This window comes from Aquarana catesbeiana, linkage group LG08 (assembly GCF_042186555.1).
Source record: "Aquarana catesbeiana isolate 2022-GZ linkage group LG08, ASM4218655v1, whole genome shotgun sequence".
Taxonomy (NCBI): domain Eukaryota; kingdom Metazoa; phylum Chordata; class Amphibia; order Anura; family Ranidae; genus Aquarana; species Aquarana catesbeiana.
The window spans coordinates 54,766,727-54,784,275 of NC_133331.1; the positions used below are offsets into that span (position 1 = coordinate 54,766,727).

The following is a 17,549-nucleotide window of genomic DNA, read 5'->3' on the forward strand; positions in this document are numbered from 1 at the left end:
GTGTGATATTCCTCTATCCCAGGAAAGCCTAAATCTGACTGCAGATGGTGTGATTTTCTTTCCTGCATTCACAATTCCCCCATAAACACAGCTAGAGTTAATGAATCTCTTCCACTGAGCTATTGTGTTCTTTTAGCGGGGAGGGGCACGGAGAGTCGTCCCTGCAGGGAGAACACAGTGATTATTGTTAGCAATTATAGCCACTGGCAATAATCACATGAAAAATCCAACATGCTGCTTGTACCCAAGTCGATTGATGAATCAAATTGGGTGCAATCAGACTGCTCATACATGGTTCTAATCTCAGCTGGTTTAGCAGTCTATGGTCGGCTTAAGGCTGGGTTCACCCCATTGCGAATTAGATGCGGGTTCCCTGCATCCAATTCACAATAGCAGGAGATTTTGATCGGCTCTCTACGGAGCCGGTTCGCATATCTCCACAGCAGGTCCGGTGCGTTTTGCACAAAAACGCTGTGCGTCTTTTGGTCCGCGTCAGTTTCGAATCCAGCCCAACATTTGGGTTAAAATCGGACCTGAAACAGTGAACCAGGACGCACCGGACTCCTGCTGAGAGCCGGATGCAGCTTATATGTGAACCCAGCCTAAAGTGATTGTAAAGGCAGATTTTTTTTTTTATCTTAATGCATTCTATGCATTAAAGGGGTTGTAAATCTACGTGTTTTTTACCTTAATGCATTCTATGCATTAAGGTGAAAAAACACCTGGCAGTGACCGGCTCCCCAGCTCCCCCCATTTTACTTACCCGAGCCTTGGAACTTGATTCACAGGGACGTGCTGTCTCTCTGCCCGGGGTTCTCGGCTCTTGATTGGATAGATTGATAGCAGCGCAGCCATTTGCTCCAGCTGCTGTCAATCAAATCCGATGATGCGGGTGCTGGGGGGCGGGGCCGAGTGCTGCATTCAGCCTCTATAGAGGCCGAAAGCTGAACTCGGGAGCGTGCCCGTAAGGTAACCCCCCGGGAGAGAGCTTCTCCTAGGGGGTTATCTGATGCAGGGAGGAGCCGCGAGAGCCACCGAGGGACCCCAGAAGACCAGGTTCGGGGCGACTCTGTGCAAAACGAGCTGCACAGTGGAGGTAAGTATGATATGTTTGTTTTTTTTTTTTTTAAACGAACCCTTACAATCACTTTAAGATAAAAAGCCTTCTGTATGCAGCAGCCCCCCTAATACTTACCTGAGCTCCATCTAAATCCAGCGATGTTGCAGGAGTGTCTCGGCTGCCCGGGACTCCCCTCCGCATTGGCTGAGACAGCAGTGCGGCACCATGGGCTCCCACTGCTGCCAATAAAAGTATGGCAGCCAATGAGTAGAGAAAGGGGGCAGGGCCTGGCAGCAGCTGCATTTCTGACTGGACACACATAGCTGTGACTCGGCTTGGGTGCCCCATAGCAAGCTGTTTGCTGAGGGGGCACTCAAAAGGAGGGAGGGGCCAGGAGTCCCAGCATGGGCCCCCGAGAAGAGAAGGATCTGGGCTGCTCTGTGCAAAACCATTACACAGAGCAGGTAAGTATGACAGGTTTATTATTTTTAGCTTTAAAAAAAACGAGACTTTAGTATCACTTTAAGGGTATGTTCACACCACATGAGGTGGGACTGCATTGGCTGGTTACTCCAGCACAATCCTATTGCATTGGCAAGGCAAAATTCCTTGTCTGCTATGTGCCCAGTCCACACCACTGCATTGCATTGCAGGCATGGTGCACTAAAAGAAAAAGTACTGTATGAAGGACTTTTTTTAGCACAGTGCAGTGCAAGGCAATCCGCTGCCTTGCACCGGGCAGCCAGCAGTTGAACTTTATGAAATTTCTGTGTGACATCTCGATAAAGTTTATTTAAAAAAAAAAAAAGGAAATATTTTCCAAGCTCAGAACATTATCACTGCGCTGATCTCAGCCCCACGGCACTGCACACCAGCCGCAGCATTGCAATACAGTGGCTAGTGTGAAGAAGCCTTAAAACTTTAAAGCCTAAGTTTAGTTAAGATATTTTTAACCTTTTTCCACCCACATGACACATATGTGTGGTGCAAGGAAGGTGCACTTTAACGCTTGCACAATGCACATATTTGTTGGGTGGCCGAGGTTTCTGTACTGAGAATGTGCTCCCAGCACAGTCACTGAGTTGTCATAGACAGCACCCGGTCTCTGGTAATGATCAGGAGGCAGTGCCCGATCATGAGACCACTGTGACAGGCATGGGGTAATAGCCCAGTTAAGGGGATGCTAGTGTGGGGGGCAGGAAGGGGTTAAAAAAAAATCAGCACAAGGAGCAGTACCAGTGTATACCCAGCTTTAGGCTTTGAGACTCAACTGGATGGGAGTGTCTTCACCTAACCTGTACTACCAAAAGAGAGTGAGAACAATGTAGTTGCTGGTACTCACAATGGTTTCACACAGTGGGCAGACGTCAGAATCCAGCAGTCGGCTATCAGAGTGCCACCGCACAAATGGCCCGGGTGATACTCGCCGCAAGGCACCTTTAGCTGCAGCGATGCCAACCAAGGGTGGTTTCCCGGTTGTGTCCTCTTCCCCCCGATGATCCTGCCACGGCTAAGTAAAGGCAGCTCTCTCATTCCACATGTGGAGAACGAAGCATTCACCTTAGCTGTTGTGCTGGGGATGGTCGTGGTTTTAGGTGGCTTTGCAATCACAGTGATATTAGGGCGCAAAACTGGAATCTTCTTTTCTTTTCATTAAAACAAGATTTGAAAATCGTTAAACTGAATTTCGGAATGCTCTAATTAGTAACTAAAGAACTTTTGAATCTGTGAAGAACTTATCTGTTACATTCCTCTCTGGATGTGGCAGTAAGTAATACAGACATTTTTTAAAGGTCAGAATTGTAACAACAAGCGTGGTAAATGATGTGTATTTACATTGAAAGTGTGGTGGAGGCTACTGTGTGTGCTGGTGGTTAGGCCCCTTTCACAAGGGTGTTCCATCAGGTTTTTTTGTTAGAAAAATGGATGAAGAATTTTTTTTGCCCCTTGTGATGTCATTGACCCAGCATGCCCGTGGTTGATGACATCATCCAAGGGTGTCATCGGGGGGCCCCACCCCTTACTTACAACTGTCAGATGGTTGGGAGTGCAGCATTTTTTTCCTCCTTATTTTCAGGTCAGCGGTGGGCATCATGATTGATGGTGGATATACACCGGGGACATTTTTTTTTTGTTTGTTTTTTTAATAAAGGAAGTGTCAAAAACTGTCTCTGTGTTTTTATTTTTACACTTTTTATGGTGAATGAGTAAGGGTACTATGTACACATACTCTTTCACATGGGTGGGTCGGGATCTGGGAACTCCCTTATTAAAGGGGGCTTCCAGATTCTGATAAGCCCCCCGCCCGCAGACCCACACAACCACTGGCCAGGGTTGTGGGGAAGAGGCCCTTATCCCTATTAACATGGGAACAAGGTGCTTTGGGGGGGCAGAGCACCCCCTGCCCCAAAGCACCTGCCCATGTTGAGGGCATTTGGCCTGGTATGGTCCAGAAGGGGGAGGTGCTCACTCATCCCCCCTTCCCTTCCTGACCTGCCAGGCTGCATGCTCGGATAATAGTCTCGTATGGATTTTGGGGGGCCCCACGCTGTTTTTCTTTTACATTTCCGCGTGGGGTTCCCCTTAAAATCGATGCTAGAACTGAAGGGCCTGGTATGGATTGGGGGGAACCCCCATGCTGTTTTTTCACAATTTTTTATTGCTGGCAATTGTTTTTACATTCAGCTGTCAGCAGGGAACCCCGCTTACAGTTGATAAATCATCGATTCTTGGGACACCGGCGTGTGCTAGCTCCTAACAATGGATGCAAAAAAGACCATTTGTCCGTTGATCCATTTTGGTCCGCTTCCCGTTTTTAAATAGGGCTTTCTTTCGTTACAAATAACACATGTTAACGAAGGCAGATGTCAGCGGATGTCAAAGGATGATCATCCTCCAACATCCGCTTGCCGATAGGAATACATGGGTGTCTGTTTTTCATCCATCAACAGACAGAGGAAAAATGGACAAATGGAACTCTGTGCGAAATCGGCCTTAGATTGTTGTTTTAAGAGTTGGAAAATCTCTTCGTAGGGTGAGGCTGCTGTGCTGGGGATGGTCATGGATTTAGGCGGCTTCACAGTTGCAGTGATGTCAGGGAACAAAACTGCAATCTTCTTTTCATTTAATTAAAACAATATTTAAAAATCGTTAAGCTGAATTTCTGAATTCTTTAATTAGAAATGAAAGAACTTTTGCCTCTCTGAAGAAGTTCTCTGTTACATTCCTGTCTGGATGTGGCAGCGAGTAATACAGACATTTATTTTTAAAGGCCAGAATTACAACACCGAGTGCTGTGAGTGATGTGTATTTACATTAAAATGTGTGGTGGAGGCTTGTGTGTGTGCTGGTGCTTAGATTGCTGTTTCAAGCCGAAAAATCTATGTGCAGGGTAAAGCTGAGAGTGTAGTCTTCAAAAGTACTAACCCTTGTCCACTCTATCCAAAAAAAGCTTTGGCATTAGATATATTCTTGAACGGAAAGTGAGGCCCGGAACGACAGATAAAAGAGATGCATAGTGCAGGGCCGGGCATGACAGTGTGTCTAGTGACACACATAGGGTTAAAGTTTTGGTGTTAGTGGTGGGAGGCGTCAGCAGGAAAGTTGGTGGGAGTGGCCACATAAAAGGAGGGGGAGGAGCTGGGGACGGGACAGTGTGCGAGGAAGAGACATGAGGAGGCAGATTTTCTCTGCTCCTCTACAACGATGGCCGACATAGATCTACTAATGGCGCGGTTATGGCAGGCGGCGGCTTCAAAGGGACCTGAATGGCTTCACAGCCAGGTAGCGGCTCTTCTAGAGGACGAGGCCAGATATTCGGCGGCAGACGTTGAGGGGACAGCACGTGCACGGAGGTCGTGGCCTCCGGCGCGGTACTCGCCAGGGCCTGATGGAAGACTGGGTCGCATGGCACGGAGCCCGGGAGGTGAGCAATCCACGCCGCCAGCAAAACGAAGGCATCAACCGGCCGCAGCGGAGCCCGGGCGGATAACACGCCGCGGTCCTAGCTTGGGGGGCGGGGCCATGGGCCAAAATGGCGCCGCTTCCCCAATCACAGGGCACAGGTGTGAGGATCAGACGAACCGCCCGGCAGCTCTGCACGAGCCGAGTGGGGGAGGACAGACGGGGAGAACAACAGCTGCGGCCACCAGGTCAGGGAGAAGAGTAGCTGTATACACCACGGGGGGTGGCGGTCGCCCGGGGTGGGGAGAGAGTCAGAATGGCGGACGGAGTAGTGCTTGGGCCGGCCCAGGTATAGCCACTTCAGGGCGGCAGGGATTTCATTCGGGAGGCGGAGCCCTGGGAACAGGACAGGTTTCACAACAGCAGGTGCATACGGCCTCCAGGAGGAATTTGCCTGGGGGGCTACCAACGCCGGCCGCCACAGCACCAGGGGACCGGTCAGAAGATGAGGTGTCAGAAGAGGAGGAGGAGCCATGCCAGCAGGAACCGGTGATGGAGAGCAGCACGGCGGCTGTTGAGAAGTCTCCTGGTCAGCCCGGTAAGTCCAGTGATAATCTATCGTTTAGCAATGCTTTACAAGATTTGTTGGGGGTTGTTATGACAGGGGCGGCGGGGGCGGTTGCCCCTTTGCCGTGGTTGACGGGGCAGGCTCCTGACCAACAACTGGCGGACAAGGGGTCCGTCGGTTCAGGGTCAGGGGGGCAACTACAGGAATTGCTGGAGGGTCTGCGGGTTCTGGTAGGACGTTTTGGGGGGGGAACCAGGGCAAACTGTGCAGGCGGTCGAGGGGGTAGCCCCCCAGGGAGCGCAAGGGGATGGCGGAGATGTTACCCCGGGGGTGGGGGTTCAGGTCACAACGGCCCCTGTTGTGCCAGCTGCTGCGACAACTGAGTCTGGGGCTGGTAAAGAAAAGTCGGGTGAAAAAGGGACATCGGAGGCTACAGGACGGACAGACATAGTTAGGATTGCAGATGCGGCGAAATGCGAGGTATATGTCTGTTTTGAAGGCCCACTGGGAGCGCACTTGAAACAGGAGGTTCGGGAAAAAATTTACAAAGGGGAATACGTGGAAATCTTTTCCTTGTTGTCGCTGGAAAAGTTTAACTTGGATAGAGTTAAACCTGATGGCTCCAAGAAGGATGATGAGGAGAAGAGGAGATATAGGTTGATCCCACGGACGTTTTTGAACTGACTGCAAGCGTTCGCTATCTTGGCCAGCGTCATTGGCGAGAAAAACCCCGAACACTGTTCGGGGTTGTTTTGTTATATGGACGCTATTGGGGAGGCACACAGGGTTTATGGGGGAACTGCTTGGCTGCGTTATGACGAGCAGTTCCGACAACGCAGGGCGGTTTGTCTGGCTCTGCGTTGGGACCATAAGGAAATTAGCCTGTGGATGAGACTGATGTCCTCAGCTAGGACCTCGCCTCAGTTATTTCAGGGGGGGCCGGGGGTACGCACTCCTCAGGACTACCGTCCGGCAAGAAATGGGGAGTGTGTTGGCAGTTTAATGAGGGTACCTGTAAGTTCGGGGGATCGTGCAAAATCAAACACGAGTGTTCAGGGTGCGGGGGAGCCCACACAATGGCCCGGTGCTTCAGGAAAGGAAAGCGTACCGGGGAACCTGCTCACAAGAGGGATGACGCCTGTGAAGGTGGAAAGGATGCAGCCTTTCCTAAGTAAGTATCCGGATAGGGAATCGGCGTCTCTGCTTGCCTCAGGGTTTCAGGAGGAGTTCAAAATACCGTGTTCATTGGAGGTAGTTCCCCCCATGGCTCGGAGTTTGAAATCAGCATTGCAACACCCGGGGGTGGTGGGTGAAAAATTGGCTAAAGAGGTGGCATTGGGCCACATGGGGGGGCCGTTCGAGTCAAAGCCTTTACAGGATCTGGTGGTATCTCCACTGGGCGTGGTGCCAAAAAAGGAGCCGAATAAGTTTCGGTTGATTCACCACTTATCATTTCCAAAAGGGGGCTCTGTTAATGATTTCATTGATCCGGATCAATGAATGTTTGATGCGGCAGTGAGGTGGGTCAGGCGTTATGGAAAGGGGGCGCTGATGGCAAAATCTGACATAGAAGCAGCATTTCGGCTACTTCCGGTCCATCCGGATAGCTTTCGGCTGCTGGGTTGCTACTGGGAGGACCAATTTTATGTAGATAAATGCTTGCCCATGGGTTGCTCCATTTCCTGCGCCATGTTTGAGGCGTTCAGTTCCTTTTTTGAATGGGTGGTTAGGGAAGTGTCCGGTTTGGATTCGGTCATACATTACTTGGATGACTTCCTCTGTATAGGTCCCCCTTCTTCAGTTGTGTGTGCGATTTTAATGTCAACGTTGCAACACATTGCGGAAAGGTTCGGAGTGCCACTGGCAGCCGAAAAAATGGAAGGTCCAACGACTGAGCTTAGTTTTTTAGGCATTGTAATTGACTCCATTGCAATGGAATGCAGGTTGCCGCAGGCGAAGTTAGAGGATTTGCAGAAAGAAATCCAGGAAATCTATGGAATGCGGAAAGTACAACTGCGGACGCTTCAATCATTGCTGGGAAAATTACATTTTGCTGGTAGGATCATACCCATGGGTAGGGTGTTTTGCCCGCGGCTGTCGGTGGCTACAGCGGGGGCAAAACCCAGGCTCATTTCATTAGGCTTAAGCAGGATCACCGGGAGGACCTGAAGGTATGGTATCAGTTTCTGATGGAGTACAACGGGAGGTCGGTGTGGATGTCAGGTCCGGTAAGTAATTTCGATGTGGAATTGTTAACGCACGCGGCGGGCTCTACTGGGTACGGGGCGTTCTTCCAAGGGCAGTGGAATGCGGAACCTTGGCCACAATTGTGGGTGGATGCGGGATTGCTTCGCAGCCTGGTACTGTTGGAACTGTTTCCAGTGGTGCTGGCTATGGAGTTATGGGGGTGGTCTTGCCGGAATTTAAAGTTGAGATTGAACTGTGACAATATGGGAGTGGTGCAGGTGGTCAATCGCATGTCAGCATCTTCCCAACCTGTCATAAGGCTGATGCGACAGTTGGTATTGCGGTGCTTACAATTGAATATCTTTATCTATGCTGTGGGATAGACAACACGCTGGCTGATTCGTTGTCTCGCTTTCAGTGGGACAAGTTCAGGGAGCTAGCTCCGGCTGCAGAGAAGGAAGGGGTTCATTGCCCGAGTTGGATCTGGGAGCTGGCCTTGGAGTCGCCGCGGGATGGATCCAGCAGTCAGTGAGTGAGTCCACCTGGATGGCCTATGTGAAGGTATGGAGAGAATGGTTGGATCTAATTCAGGAAGCTAGGGTGGGTAAGAACGGGTCTGAGGTGAGATTGTTAGTTCTGTATTTTGTGTCCAGAAACATGGAGAATGGGGTTGCGGTATCGTCTATTGGAAAGAAGATGGCGGCTTTGTCATTCCTTTTTAAGTTACAAGGGGGGGAGGATTGGACCAAAGAGTTTTGGGTTAGACAGGCCCTCAAGGGGTACCGAAAAGGACAAAAAAGTAGGGATGCGCGAAGGCCTGTCACTTTTGCGAACCTATTGTCTATTTGTGGGCAGTTGGGGTCGGTGTGTACCTCGAGTTATGAGTGTTTGCTGTTTTTAGCCGCTTTTTCGCTGGCATTTTTTGGGGCTTTCAGGATTGGGGAACTGGTTGGCCCGTCACGGCAGGTTGCGGGGGGGGAATTTTGGAGCAGGATGTTCGGGCATATAAGGATAAAGTGTGTCTACGGCTGAGAAGGTCAAAAACGGATCAGACGGGAAAGGGTGTGGATGTGTGGTTGTTCGCTTTGCCAGGTTCCGAAGTATGTCCGGTGGGAACTGTCGGGGACTTTGTCAGGGTTAGACCGGTTGGAAGAGGGCCATTCTTGTGTCATGAGGATAGGTCTTACCTATCAAAATTTCAATTTGTGACAGTGTTTAGAAGATGTTTATCTAAGATGGGATTGGACGGGATGGCATACGCCTCACACTCCTTCCGCATAGGTGCAGCTACTGAAGCTGCCAGATGTGGGTTGGATGAGGCAGCTGTGCGGAGGATTGGTAGATGGGAATCGAAAAGATTTCGCACTTACATTCGACCTCACCTGGTAGTAAAATCATATATAAATTAAAAAAAAAGGAGGGGGGGGTGTAAGAGGTTGGATGTTTTGACAGCTGTAGTTGGGAGGTTTTGTTAATCTTAGTGATGTCACCTTGGCCTTGTTATTTTTCATTTCAGATGGAGGGTCTACACGCCTCGTCTGGATACTAGGGCACTCCTATGTTTGTTGGGGATCCCGGAGAGGTGATGCGAGACCGGATGCGCGGCAGTTGGGCATATCGAGGAGAGAAGCCTATATAAGGTGGTTAGGGAGACCGGGAATGATGTGGGGTAGGGTGGTTACGGATGTGGAGCGTTATGCGTGGTTAGACAGACCGCCAGATGTGTTGGACATTCACGCTGGAGGTAATGATTTGGGAGTGGAACTGATAGCAGATGTCAAGGCGGATCTGCAATATATCTGCACAGTTTTCCCTAATACCCAGCTGTTATGGTCTGAAATTGTGGCACGAACAACCTGGCGCAAGGCAAGGTCTGTGGTGCGGATCAACAAGGCGCGTATACGTGTCCATAAGTTGGTGGGGAGGTTTTTGGTTCAGCAAGGGGGCATGGTGATTCGGCATAGGGAATTGGAGTTAAATGTGGGCCTATACTTGCGTAAGGATGGTGTTCACCTCACGGACGTGGGGATTGATCTATGGGCCATGGGACTGCAGGAAGGGATCCAACGGGCCCTGAGGGTGTGGAGGGGCCCTTAAGGATAAGGTTTCATTCTTTCGGGCTGTGGCTGTGTTTTTCTGTTGGTCATTGACGGTAGCGGTACACAAATGTGGAAAAAGGGGTGGGGGTCATCGATAATATGGCCCCTCCGGTTTATTCCCGAAAATGATTGACGGAATACCGGTATGATTGCACTGTGGGTAGGGGGTTGTCTCCGAGCGGTACAGCTGGGGCCTATATGGTTGAAAATGGTTCCCGCAGTGTACTGGTGTTATATGTGATGGAAGGGGGTGGCTCCGTCATTGACCAACAGATTGGGGTTAACATGTTGTTTTTCACTGAGGTTATACGTTATGTATATGTTATTTATATATTTAAGTTGATATTGGAGATTTTATACAGATGGTTTAATAAAAAAAGCTGTTATGGCCATTTATACTCCAATAGTATGGTGTGGTCTCGTTAATTAAAGAAGGAGAGGAAAAGGGGGTTTGGAGTAAAATGGTATAGCAGTAAGAGGTAAGATGGGGGTACATCTGGACTACATTTGTCATGGGTTTTCCTAAACCAAGTAGCCAATCAGGGAGCAAGCTATAACATCTATACATACCAATGGGGCATATGGGAACTTCGCATGCGTCCCATCTCAATTTCTTCTTCTCATCCAGGTAATAGCACCAAGGTTTTTCCGCTGCATCAGGATTCCTGTGTGGATGTGACAGAAGTAAGACTTGGAGGTATATAAAGTACATCAACCAGCTAAGCATGACCCAATAAATACAAGCTAGCTACTAAGGGTAGCACCACCAAAGCCTGATAATTCCAGACTGGAACCAAACTTCCAAAAAAAAAAAAACACACATAACTGCACAACTGTAAAAAATTATAGCTAATGTACTAAAGCTAAAAGTTTAATCTGTATATCTTTTGCCTTCCCTGGTTCCTCCATCCCCCTCATCTAATTCATTTTTTAAAATAAAACCATTTTCTTTGCATACTTTATTTTAGACATATCACTGGGTCTCTGTGATTTTCTAAGCAATGCAGGCAGGGTGCTGTACATAACTTACTGAAAACACTGCTGCACCCTCAGTACTCCTCTAAAGGAGCCCTCATTCCTGGTGTAATCAGTAGGCTGGCTCTTGGGAGGAGTTATGAGACCTTGATGGGTGGATGTCAGTCTGGAGGAGTGGGTGTTCATAGGCAGGCTGTATTTGTATGCAGGTTACCTACCTTAAGTAATGCTCGCAAGTGATTTTGAGCCTCCGTGACTGAAAGAACTGAAATCCAGTAAACAAAAGGGGTGGATAAGGGACAGCCAGGCTGGCAAGGAAAGAGCTAGATGGTCCTGCAAATCCTCCAGCCAGGAAATGTGGCAGGCTGTATCTGACTTACTGCAGCTTCTAATGCACATTATGAGAAGCTCACAGTGTGCAGTGAAATCAGAGTAAGCAATTTCAGTACAGGAGAAGAGCCTGTACAACTGTGCAAGACAGAAGAGAAGGCTGGGTGTCAGATTTGAATAATTGTAAACAATTTATCAAACTAAAACAATCATACAAACCCTAACCCAAAACACAATTAAAAAGTATGAACTTCATACATTTCACAAAGATGTATATTCCTCTTCAAAAACAGATTTACAGCAAAAATATATCATCCTGTATGCGTTTCAAAATGGCCACTGAACAGGGAAAAATCTGGGCCCCAACAGTGCTATAATGTATCCAACATATCACAAAATTTAATGTGATCATTAAGTTCCAAGGATGCAAACAACAAGTGATGAGCAAAATGAAGAACTTTCATTTTCTTATATTTTTTGGCAATAATTGGGAGATTTTGGCTAAATGCCCCCATTGTGGTCACAATGCTTTTGAGCCAATGAAATTTGGTGGTCTTTAAGGACTTTAATTGGTGGTTTATGGTGGTGTATGTTAGATAAAGCACATTCATTCCAAAATTGAATGTTAAAAGCAAACAAAATTGGCAGGTTAAATGGGAATTTGTACAGTTTCTATGGGTGGATTGGCGGACACCTTATACATGCTTAAACAATTTGGGCTTCCCAGACCTGGTGCGCTACTATTATGCATCCCCCCTGGTCAGGGTGTTAGTCTGACGTAAACACATCACTTAAAGCACTGTGTTTCCCTGGAACAGGCCCTGTCTCCCATTCCCTTGAAGGTGCTTCAATGGTTATGGGACACCATTTTGAGACCTTAGCAGCAAGTTATCACCTCCATAGTTCCTGGCTTAATTCCCAGGCATCTTGGAGTTCAGAGTGTTTCCACCCACCATGATGTGATGCCATTCCGATTACTGCATTCTCCGTATTATAAAGTTATTCCAGCAAGGATTGAGGGAACTTCTCATAATGGCCACAACAGGTGTAAAGAGACAGAATCTAAGGACAAAGATGTCACCACTGGAGTTCCTGAAAAACCATGAGGTGGATTTTCTCTCTGTCATCTACTAAAAAGTGAAGCATTAGTTTTAGGAGGACAGATCCTTTCATTTCTAGAGTGTAAGAAGAAGTACTGATAGCAGTCAGCCATTAATGAGTAAACCTACCGGCAAAAGTTGTGCTCCCCAATCCCGTGCTGCCAGATGTCTGGAATGAAGGCGTTGATATACTCTCCACTCAAATGGTAAGAATCCCAGGGCAGGCAGTTGTGTCCAGTCTCTGTACGACTGACTTGGCCACGGTATCGAAATCCATTGTTTCGGAAGCAGTCATGTGACTCTAGAGAACATTTTGATATGTTGTGTCAAACATAAAAGGAGAAGAATACTTTCCTAAATGAATACAACCTTGGCCGTGTATAACCCTGTCCAAAATAGCAGCCAGATCCAATCTAATCTTGACCATTCAAGCAAAACTCAAGCAATGGTCTTTTGTATTGGGTAGAATTAAGAAGAGTTTAATACCCTGAGAAATGTTAGTGTTGTCTCTGACCCTATTGGCGAGTTCTTTAGCTTACTTTTAGTTCAGATGTGACAGCAAGGAGTCTGCTTGCGTTCAATGTTCCAGTTGCCAACTCAATTTTCAATTTGTTATATTTCTATAGAAATTGCACTAGGGGAAATCTCTGTTGTGCTCACCCCCATAAGGGCTGCTGATTCGCCTCAGGTTCCCTTCCCAGATCAGTACAACAGCAGCCAGGCACACAGCAACAGTCACTCCCTCTAAGAACAATCTGGGGGTTGAGAATAACTGGGTAGGGCATAGGGAGCTGTGGGATACTCCATGAACGCCAAACAGTACAGCATAGCTGGGACCTCGATGAGTTCAGGTAAAACTAGGCTGCATAGAAGGGTAGTAGAAACACTTCATGCTGGGATCTTTTCCTCCTGGACAAGAACAGGACTGCTCCAGACCCCAGACTATTTATATGCTCTACAGCCACCTACTGGGCGCACCTCCCCAGGGATTGGCTGAGACTCCATAAATATTCAGACTGCTTTTTTGACCCGCTCCACTGCTATGTTCTGGAGCTTTCCAAAAGACAGGGAGAAGCAATCAAACCTGCAGCAAGTAAGACACTGATCAGTCCAAAACAATCAGAAACTGCTACACTGATTATAGAGAAGCCAAAAAAACTACATTTACCTTGTCTATTCAGTAATCTACCTGGAAGGGTGCTACATATCTATAGGAATTTATAGAGAATCTTTATAGCCGACAGGGCCTAGGTGTTTAGCTCACAGTCAAGATTTGACTGTGAGGTGAGAAGACAGCTGAAGATGTTCCATGTAGGATCATGGACACCAGCAAAAAAAGACAAGAAGGGTCAAACTCTTCCTCATTCAACCGATTTGGTGAAACTATACTTTAAATTGGATAATCCTGGCCATAAATCATTAGACAAAATAACTATTAGACCAACCTAATCTATTTGAATCTTGGCTACATATTAAGCAAAGTCCAACCTTCATCAAATGTTTCTAATCCTTTTCCATTCTTTTTACAGTTCCATTAAACACATGTAGTCTAATCTAACCCAGAAGATAAATGGTACCTAAACCAACTCTGGCCTTCAGACAGTTCAAAGATAAAAGATAAAATATATTGTCAGCTCTATCAACAATCAATGAATACCTTTGGACACTCCCATACAATCCTCCCAGGTCAGTTATCTCTGCTGACTTTTCCTGGACAATCACCATTGTTTTCAACAAGATAAGACCAGTCATTGAGGTGAAAGATATAAAGCTAGACTGGACTGTTGCCACAATTTTGCTTGTCATCTGATCTATTCTAAATTTGACTATCAACCACAAAGGACATTACAGATCTTAAGCTGGCCATACATGGATCCAAATTTGGCTGGCTCTGCAGCTGGTTCAGGACCAGTCAAGTTTCGATTCATGTACTGATGGACTTCTGTACAACCAGTTGGAAGATTTTCACACAATCAGCGCCTCTGGCTATAGCTGGCAGTGCTGATCAATGTATTCTGATGGTGGGGAAGTCTCCTCACTGTCAGAATACAACTTAGCAGGAGATATTCCCCATTCGCATCAAGTGTGTGGATGGAGGAATTAAGTCATTTTTTTGTTCAACTTGTCGGTTGAACGAAAAAAAAAAAAGAAAGAATCATGAATGGGTTGTTTTAGTTTATGGTTGGATACAAAGATACAATTAATTTGTCAAAAGCAGTTTTTTGCCTGACATTTGCACAAACCTTACTATGGTCACCATAACAGCAGGTAGATGCTACAGAATGGGGGATGAGGCACATCATCATCATACTATCATGGAGAAAACAGTAGTGGTTGGTTGGATAAGGTTTTCTAACCTGTTTCATTGCTTTTCTTCTCTGCTAAGATCATTCAGTTAAGGAATGCCTGCTGCCAGCACAGATAAGGAATTGAAAACCAATGGGAATAGAGATTAGGTGATGAACATTTCATGTTATGGCCACCTTAATCATGGAATCTCCAGACACTCATTACCTTTTTATACCAATTAGAGAAATACAAATATAATGAAAATAAAGAACCATTTGTATTATAATAATAATTAGTACATACACACCTATTTCACAAAACTTCCCTTTGTGACTCTTTGTACAGACACAGGCAAACTTGTTGAGCCCCTTCGCCACACAGGTTCCTCCGTTCTTACATGGGTTCTGCTTGCAGACTTCTTCCACTGATACAAAAAAAGAGGAGTATTAACATACAAAAGGTAGACACTACATATCCCAGAAATAACTTCAATATGTTGAATTTCCACAATACTTGAAAAGAAATTTTTCCAAGGTGAAGGGAAATTTCCTCTTAGAAAGTTGTCACTGGAACACGTGTCCCCATTGGGATCTTTCTAGTGGTCTCCAGGACTAGTAAGGGCAAACATAACCCTGCCCTACACTAAAACAAAAGCTAATTAGCTAAATCACACTGGGTAGCCACATCACAACACCTTCACTATCCTGTATGGTTGTGCTAATTAGACATATGCACGCTGGAAATTTTTGTTTAGTTTCGGATGCAATCATACATTGAAGAATTTTGTTTCGTCATATTCGTTATGTTGAACTGATTAGTTTTCAGAATTTGTTTCGTATCTTCATTGGTCCGGGTGGATTCAAAAATGTTTTCACAGTTTTTCCAGAAGATTGCTACAGTATATATTCATGTATTATCAATTATAACGGATTCACTATTTTCAGACTAGTCCAACCCACCAAGAGAAATGGCATGAGCTGATTGGACAATATCAACTGGCATCATGTGCATCTGAATTAACGAATTGAACGAAGTTCAGATCCATATGTTATCTGAATCCGAATTATCGAACAAATTCAAAGCTTTTATTCATTATCACACCACGTGATGTCATCTGAATGAAACAAATGCATTTGTTAATTTTGTTATAACTTGTTGATATTCCTTACTATGTCCATTCGAAGATTCGTATACATTCGGATCTCCAAAAATCATATTTTTGTGCAAAAATTGATTTATTAAAGCGGAGGTCCGCCCACCCCTGCAAAAATCAATTAATTAAATATTCTTCAATAATAGGACACGTACCTGTCCTGGAGTCCAGCAATGTCGGCACCGCAGCTGATGTTTCCATCAGCTGTCGGGTGCTGCCGCCACCATTGCTGGTAAGGGAATCCAGTAGTGAAGCATTACGGCTTCACGCCAGGTCCCTACTGCGCATGCGCAAGGCACCGCTGCGCTCTCCTACTGGCCTGGCGCCGGGTGAAGGAGGAGGGAGCCGAGCTGCTGACGTAATGACCCGTGGCCTGGTCTCCCAGGAGTGGGGAAGAGTACCTGTCACAGACAGGTATCCGCTCCCCCCCGAAAGGTGCAAAATGTGGCATCGGAGGGGGGGGGGAAACAAATGAGCGTAAGTTCTACTTTTGGGTGGAACTCCGCTTTAAGAAACAAAACGCACATGTCTAGTCCTAATGGTGGTGGGCCTAGGGTGGGGAGGAAGCAGCTGTCATTTATCTACTCTTCCCAAGCTTAGACACTTTTTGTGCAAAAATTTTAAGCTCCATCAAAATCAGTATGGGAGGGGAAGGTCGTATTTTGGCATCTTTGCTTTGGGTGCCAAAGGAACTTGTCCCAGAACTGTCTTCTGTATGTTACATGAGGTTAACAATTTGCACAATTTTAAAAGTCATAAACACATCATACCTAGGTTGCAGGACAGTCCGTGGTATGGGTAATGGCATCGACACTTGTAGTAAGGAGCCAGTTTCTTTAGGACACACTCTCCATTGGGGCATGTGGTATTTTTACATGGGCGAATGACTACAATCAAATATAAATGAAATTCAATTTTCAACACAATGAAGAGCAGATATTTTCTGTGGGACATCAAGATTTCAACACCAAGTCCTCCACTGATGAAATTTTTTAGGAACAAATATGAAGAAGTTTATCAGATAGCCACACATTTATATTAAAACTCAGCCCACCTTTCAGTTTAAATAGTTACATAAATTTGGGGTGCTTCAAAACAAAAGGTGTCAAATATCTAAAACATTTATTCTCAACCATGGTTCCATGGAACCCTAGGATTCCTCCAGAGGTTGCTAGGGGTTCCATGAGCTGTGGCTGAGTGGCTCCCATATGATGGTGCCTGCTTAATCCTGGGGCCAACACCATTTGGCAGTGTCAGCAGTATTACACCAATTATCTTTTTTGCTGTCTGTAAAGCCGCGTACACATGAGCGGAATGTCTGGACTTTGGTCGGACTTTGGATTGACCGTGTGTAGGCAAGACCGCTTGAATGGAATTCCATCCATCGTAGTTCCATCGGAGAAACCTTCGGAGTTTATTCCGACGTCAAAACCGGTCGTGTGTAAGCGGCATAAGGGTGTCATTCTAACCAACCGAAACACTGCTCCATTAACCCAGGAAACTATAAAAAAAAGTGCTTGCCCTTGACTTCCTCTCCAGGCTGGGGTACCACTTAGATCCAACGCAACCTACAGTGGAGACAACAGACTGCAGCTGCCTACAAGCTCGTCATCTCAGCCTAGGCAAAGTCACCGGACTGGAGCTCAAGGATGGCTTTTTAACAATAAAAGGTGGGGCTTTTCTGAGAAATAATACTATTGTTGTATATTGTGACAAGGAACATAGTCATGCAACCTTGTAAAGTCACTGAAAATTTAGATTCTTCTTCTCTCACCTTTCTCACAGTTTAATCCGATAAAGAATTCGGTGCAGCGGCATATGTATCCCCGTTCGGTAGCCACGCATGTCCCATGGTTAAAACACGGCTGCGATAGGCAGGGATCTA

At 46.4% G+C, this 17,549-nt stretch overlaps 1 protein-coding gene across 1 annotated transcript in view; it reads right to left on the minus strand.

The window, feature by feature from the left end:
* The window catches only part of HABP2 (hyaluronan binding protein 2), a 36,734-nt gene that overhangs the window by 12,025 nt on the left and 7,160 nt on the right, over positions 1 to 17,549 (minus strand). Inside the window, exons 4-9 of the mRNA XM_073595872.1 lie at positions 17,439 to 17,546; positions 16,435 to 16,551; positions 14,819 to 14,935; positions 12,352 to 12,523; positions 10,388 to 10,482; positions 2,403 to 2,706 (exon numbers count right to left, since the gene is read on the minus strand). Coding sequence (XP_073451973.1) covers positions 2,403 to 2,706; positions 10,388 to 10,482; positions 12,352 to 12,523; positions 14,819 to 14,935; positions 16,435 to 16,551; positions 17,439 to 17,546 — 913 coding nt within the window. The remainder of the gene's footprint in view (positions 1 to 2,402; positions 2,707 to 10,387; positions 10,483 to 12,351; positions 12,524 to 14,818; positions 14,936 to 16,434; positions 16,552 to 17,438; positions 17,547 to 17,549) is intronic.